Source organism: Athene noctua, chromosome 3, assembly GCF_965140245.1.
Source record: "Athene noctua chromosome 3, bAthNoc1.hap1.1, whole genome shotgun sequence".
In the NCBI taxonomy this organism is placed as follows: domain Eukaryota; kingdom Metazoa; phylum Chordata; class Aves; order Strigiformes; family Strigidae; genus Athene; species Athene noctua.
In genome coordinates this window covers 48,888,810-48,895,485 of record NC_134039.1, presented here as the reverse complement: position 1 = coordinate 48,895,485, position 6,676 = coordinate 48,888,810, and the positions used below count along the sequence as shown (strand labels likewise).

The 6,676-nt window shown below is 46.7% G+C and overlaps 1 protein-coding gene across 2 annotated transcripts in view; it reads left to right on the top strand.

The window, feature by feature from the left end:
• Positions 1–2,942: 2,942 nt before the first annotated feature.
• The window catches only part of CAND1 (cullin associated and neddylation dissociated 1), a 29,838-nt gene continuing 26,104 nt past the window's right edge, over positions 2,943–6,676 (top strand). For both annotated transcript variants that reach the window (XM_074902906.1, XM_074902905.1), the window contains exon 1: positions 2,943–3,233. In XM_074902906.1, coding sequence (XP_074759007.1) covers positions 3,166–3,233 — 68 coding nt within the window. In that variant the 5' untranslated portion in view covers positions 2,943–3,165. The remainder of the gene's footprint in view (positions 3,234–6,676) is intronic.

The following is a 6,676-nucleotide window of genomic DNA, read 5'->3' as shown; positions in this document are numbered from 1 at the left end:
CACATTCCTGATGTCCTCTGACGATTAGTGGGCTCACAGCTCCCATGTGAAGTGAAAGGACAAATCGGTGAGGGTTCAAATTCTAGTGCTGTGAATGCATCTCTAAACTAACTCCACTCTTCTCTCCACCATTTGGGGAACATATTTGCAAGCGTAAAGCAAGATAAATCCTTTCAGGTTCCAGAATTTAATTAAGCTTTCAGCTATCTTTGTGAATGAACCAAGAGCATCTAATATGCATGTCTACAGGGAACAGATCAGGAGTACCATTCCGTCTGTGAAGTTGTTTGCTATCAGCTGGAAAAAATCTCTTCTCAATTAGCCTCTCTCTGTATCTAACTTCCTCTGGAACACTGCATCTACTATAGCTGAATCCCAGTTGTAATAAATGTACTTGAACAAAAAAATACTTTTGACTTCCTCCATGATAGCCTGCGTTTCTGGTAGTAATAGGAAATTGCATTTAAGTAGTGGCGGGGTAAGCTGGCTGAGGTATAGAAACCAGCATGGGAAGGATAATATTAAATGATTTTAAAATAATTTGAAAAGTGATCAAAATTGTTTAGCAGACCACAGCAGAATTGTTCTGTACTTGTTCTGATTTTTTCCCCCCTTGTTCTTATTATAAGTAAATGTATGTAGGATTCCCAAAGTGGGAAATAGCTCAGTTTATTGTCTAATTGGAAATGGTAAGGATTTTAAAAGTTAAATCCCAACTTGGGTGGATCTGCTTACAGGGACCACTGGCAATGCTTTACTCCACAACAGGAATCAGCACAAAGACCTCACCTACCATACAGAATTTTCTATCGTCTGTTTGGTCTAACATGCTTCATGGTAACCATGTGGGCAGAACATTTTCAGAACAGATGATCTTTCACCACCCCATAACCACCCGATCCCCATATAATACCCAAGCCATGAATGTAAATAAAGACCAGATTAGAATGGTCTTTCCCTGCAGTATGTGAGAACTGATACTGTGACGCTGACATCTCAGAAACCAATTGTTCCTGGGAACTGTAAGATGCTCAAAAGTCACGGTCACCAAAATGATTTAGAATAGCGCTTTCACGTGGCAAAATATGATTCAATGTGCCAAATGTCAAACATTTGTACTTCAACTTTTTATGTCTCGGTACTTCAAGGAGGAGCTACACAGTTTTTCTCTGTGTGGTACATCATCATCACAATTCGGACATCATAAACCATTTTCAGCTGTCTCAACCAGGTCAAGACTGAGTTTATCTTCATCTGGATTGTTCTAGTTGACTTCCTTTAATATCCAACACAAGCGTTCAAGCAAAATGAAATAAAGAATTTCCCTCTCTGAAGGTAACCTCTAAATTAAGTATTCCCAAATCAAAGGAGTGAATGGCCTATTTGAAAATCAGTCAGCACTGGGCCAGCTCTACCGAGCGCTTCCCTTTACTGCAGTTCCTCTACCCATACCGGCGTTCCCCCATTTCTCCTCTGGATACCCACCCTGCTCCTGACTACTCCCACCTTCCCTACTCATTCCTATGTCACACCCCACCGCAATGCCACTAGTCCAACACCACGCTGCACACCTCCTTCTTACCCCATCCATCATTTTGCTGCAACAGTGCGAACCTAACACTGAGCTGCTCTGGGGAACGAGACCAGTATGTACTAAGCTCTTTTCCCAACACAGCTGCCAGACAATTAACAGCACGAGTATCTTCCAAAATAGCTGGTTGTACGCTATGGCCGGGTGACAGGCCATGGTAGTGACACATAATGTCTCTCTACCGAGTAAAGAGCACATGCTTCCATCAGCTGCTGCTGGTGCAAGGTTGCCTGCAAGCTGCATGTAAGAAATGCCTATTTTAAAGAAATTTTTAGTTTGTCTATTTTTTTAAATATGCACAAAGGCATCAAAAAGCATTTTTTTCATGAGTTTTGCTGTATATACATGTAACTGGAAAAGATTAAGGCTATTTAACGTTCTTGTATTTCAGTATGAACCTTATGGAAGATGTAATGCGGATATCTCCCCAATTCTCCTACAGCTCCTTATCATCTACCTGTGCATACAGATCCCAGGTTAGGCCCTGAAAAGTGTTGAGATTGACATGAACAGTAACAAGGTATGAAAAAAAAAATTGTCTGTGAGGTGCCCTTTGGCTTCCAAGACCTCTGAAAGCACTCACATCACATTTTAAAGCTACTTTCTGCAAACCACAACCGATGAAAGCCTGCCTGTATTTAACAAGAAAATTAATTTTCACATGACTTTGGCTTCCATCAGCCATTTTTCAGAGCATGCTCAGGTATGACGGGAGCCATTGCACACGTGTGAGAGGGTCTGGAACAGAAGCTGCAGCCTTCGTAACACCAGGCTATGTCGAGGGCTTGTCATGGCCACAGTTCAAAAAGCACCGTGTCCGGTGACCGAGAGTGCCGGTGAACCCTTCGGATGCGGACAGCACCTATGCCGGAGGAGTTTACTGACGACCACGTTCCAGCCGGCTCGCCCTCGAGAAGAAGCGGCCTGAGGAGAGGCGGCCCCAGCCGAACGCTGCCCCCAGAACCGCCACCCTCCGCCCGTCCCCGCGGCGCTGGGCCCCGGCCCGGCCCCACATCGAGGCGCCGCCTCCCAGCGGGCCGCGCGCGGCCCTGCCGGCCCCCGGCCTGCGCGTCTCGACGCGTAGCGCCGGCAGCCCCGGCGGCGGCGTGGGCGCGATGCACGCTGGGAAGCGTAGTCCCGCCGGCCGCGCCGCCGCCTCCCGCCCCTCTCCACCAGCGGCCTAAACTTCCCGCGCACGCTCTGCGCCACGTACGCTCCGGTGTCGCACGGCCGCGCGCCCCTCCCGCCCGCTGGCACAGCCAATCGTGGGGCCGGCAGCGCAAGGGGGGCCCCCTCGACCTTTGACCCGGCGCCGAGCGCGAGCGGCTTGCCCGCCCTCCTCCCCGCCCCTCCCGCCGTACCAGCCGCAGCCGCAGCCGCAGGAGGCGGCGGAGCGCCCGCCTTCCCTCGCCGCCCTCGCCCCGGCTCCGGTCCCGGTCCCGGTCCCGGTCCCGGCTCGCCCCGCCGAGTGCCGTCGCCAGCGGCGGGAGAAGTGGAGCCGGCGAGGCCGGGAAGACGCCGCCTCCTCCTTCTCTCCTCCTCTCCCTCCCCCCTCCCCGGCCGGGTCCGTCAACATGGCGAGCGCCTCGTACCACATCTCCAACCTGCTGGAGAAAATGACATCCAGCGACAAGGACTTCAGGTGGGAGCCGCCGCCGCCGCCCCCTCCGCGCCCTCCGCCGCCCGCCCAGCCCCCGCTCCGCCCCGCCGCGCCCGCCGCCGGCCCCGCGCCCGCAGGCCCCGCGCCGCCCTGCCCCCACGGCCGCCTTCGCGCCGGCCCCGGGCCTGGCGCCGCGGCTGTCAGGGCGGCGGCAGGTGCCTGTTGGCGGGGAGGCCCGCGGGGCCGAGCAGGGCCTTGGTGCCTCTCGGGGTGAGAGAGGGCCGCCACCCCCGCGCCCCAACTCCCCGCCGCAACGGGGATGGCGCGAATCTGCTGCCACCCCGGGAAGAAAGTTCCCGGGTAGGGAGCGCCTCTTCTCGCTGCCCATGAAGGACGGGGGACGGCAGAGCCCGGAAAGTCGCGGCCTCCACGCGTCGTGAGCAGAGATGCCAGGCAGCCGGGAGGAGCCAAGGTTTGCTCACCTACGTGGGGATAGGGGAGGCAGGAGGTCAGCGTTTGAATTTCTGCCCTCGTAGATGCTTAAAAGTCGAAAGGACGAAGTCCTCAGCAACCTGATGTCGCTGACCACGCTCTGAGCAGCGGAGGTTGGGTGAGATGACCTAAAAATATGGATCCTGTGATTCTGCAAATGGAAGCAGACCCAGTGCTGTGGCCTTGAACATCCTAAGCTGACATGCTTCCTGCGTGCTGCATCTTGTAGACAGGGGTTTTGTGGTCCTCACATAATTTAGTACTGCCTCTAAAAAGTCTGTCCATCCAGAGACAGAAGTCTGGCAAAGTCTTATGGGGACAGGACTGGTATATGTAATTTTGAGCTTAGGATCTCCTACAAGAGCACTACTTTTTATTGGATCGCTTGCTTGCTTTGTAATAAATACCAGGTAAAATGCAAACATTTGAGTATCAGAAAATGAAATGGTGTAAGCTATCAAAAACCAGCAGAGGTAATACATTTACACAGTAGTTCTAGCAAAGTATTAGGTTAAAAATAATTACATTTCTTTGTATTGTGCGCAACCAGAAGTTCACATTTGAAACCTTTATTTGTCAAGGAGAGTATATGAATACAGACAGGGAAAAGGTGTAAAATACGTTTGGGCTTTGTTGCTTTGCTTCAGCATTACAGTACTTAATTTATAGTTGAACGTATTGACATCCAAACAAGTTTCCTGTTAATATATTCAAATCTAAAGGGAAACAGGTGATGATTAAATAACTGTAGAGTTGGGTTTTGAAGAAGCTTGTTTGCTGTTCACAGACTGTTGTAAGCACAGGACGCAGATGTGATAAATTTGTGGGGTTTTTCATTCATATTTCTTTCAGATTTTAGTAGTGTGATACGACCTGAAGATTTTAGGCTAGAAACTTTGGAAGTAGAAAAGAATATTGATTAGTTTAAAAAAAGACTGTCCAGAATTGCCTGTTTTATTTAAATCTAAAACTAAAAATAGATTCAAACATTTTTTCCTCTAAATGTTACTGAAAATTTTTTTACTTTTATCATGCTAATTTGTTTCTGTGGTTGTGAGCTTTCAATTTTATGCTTATGGGGGGGATGACTTCCAAAAAATTCTAATGGATTTATGACTTAATACTGATTTTGATCAGTGTAAAACTTTCTGCAAAAAGGGTAGGTCACACCTGTCAAATACAGTTGCAGCAAGCACTCTTTTTCCCAGCTACATGTAGTTAGGACTTGTGCTCTCCTAAAGCAACTACAAAACACTTCAGAAAACTTGTTCTAGAAGCTTTGTACAACTTTGAAATTCTTGACTATTAAAAAAATCTTTTCTTAGGCTAGATTAAAATCTGACTTTACAGAACATAAAATGAGTGATGATAGACCTTTACAAACTGACTGTTATGCAGTAACACATTTTCTGAAACTTTGTGTGTTTGCATAAGGGATAAAGTAGTATTTAGTACTAGTAATTGTAAGTGCTTTTATTCTTAGATCATGTATATTTGATGAGGGATAGTGTAGTTAATGTTGATATCGAGGAGCTGAGTATAAACCACAGTTCAAATAACCACTTTACTGTAAAATTTGATCCTCTGGTTTTTGGATAAACTGATTTGCCTGATGTAAATGTTTGTGGCATCTATTGTCTGGAAACTCAGACTTAAACTCTAAAATGGGCAGTAATTTAAGGTGGGAGTTTACTGTGTGGCTGTGGGAGTAGTGGTGTCCTCACTGGAAGGGGAGAATGGCTAAGTACAGTGTTTGAGGAGCTGCTCACGACCTGCTGCTTTGCACCAGCTAAAGTTGGATGTGCCTGAGGAGGAAGCAGTTGTGAATAAAGGCCACATCTAAACTACTTAAAACCATTTTTCTAAACACCAGCTACTTTAAACTAAAGTTGCTGGGCTTCCCCACAGCATTGTGGGATTTGGATTGGTTGGGTTTTTTTTTTATGGAGGAGTCTGCCAGGAGGACTCCTCAGTTGTAGTTGAGTGCAGAAGCTGTGGATGCATTGAGGATGTGCAAGCTCTGCTTAGTTTTAAGAATGTGTCACAAGTAGGTGATGGGTGCATGTGAACTTGTAAGGCTAGGAAATGGGAGTTGTTGACCAAGGAAGTGAGGGGAGACTATTAAGGTTTAAGAAAATGAGGTAAATAGAGCAGTAATATGGAGACAGTCTTTGAATGTTCTAGTGTGATCTAGCCTGATGTGACTTTGTGTATATCCTTATTCCTATCGTTATCTGTCTGTTACCTTTACTTACGAAGTAGCTTTTCTGTTTGCTCTGCTTAAAAGCTGATGCCATTTGTGTTATCTGTTTATGCGCATGTCTGGTTCCTGTCACATTACAGGCTTGCTTCAGTGGAACTGTTGGAGTGAATGAAAAATGACTGAGGTATTATCTCAGAAACACCTTGAGACTATTAGACTAGAACTACTGTATTAAAAGACAGGACAAGTTGAGGTCCGTTATGTGAGGGCAGGCATCTGGCATTTGTGATGCATATTAAGATTATATGGAGTCTTGGCTTTCATTTTCAGTAAAAAAAGTATCTAGCATGTCAGGCTGTAGAGATAACCTTCCAAGTACGACCTGAGCTCAAGTGATTGTCTGCTTGAGGCTGATGTGCCTGAAGTCCAAATGTCAGCCTTAGCTGTTTAATTACAAACCATTTTTGTCTGGGGCTTTGAATGGGGGTTGTGATTGGTACTGAAGCCTGTGGGATTTATAGTTGAGTAATACAGATGTGTTACTTCTTCTGAGAGGGCCCTTACAAAAGAACAGCAGATTGGAAAACAGACTTCAGGAGGAAAAGATACAAAAGGCATAAAAGCAATATTTTTGTAAAGTGATTTCTCAGTATTTTCTTGTATTATTGGATATGCCAGTATTATTGGATAATAAATTAATTGATATGAAGGGTGATTTTATTTGCTTGATCACTCAATAATTAATCTTGGTCTTTAATGTGGCACCCAGATTGAGGGCTGGATAAATGTG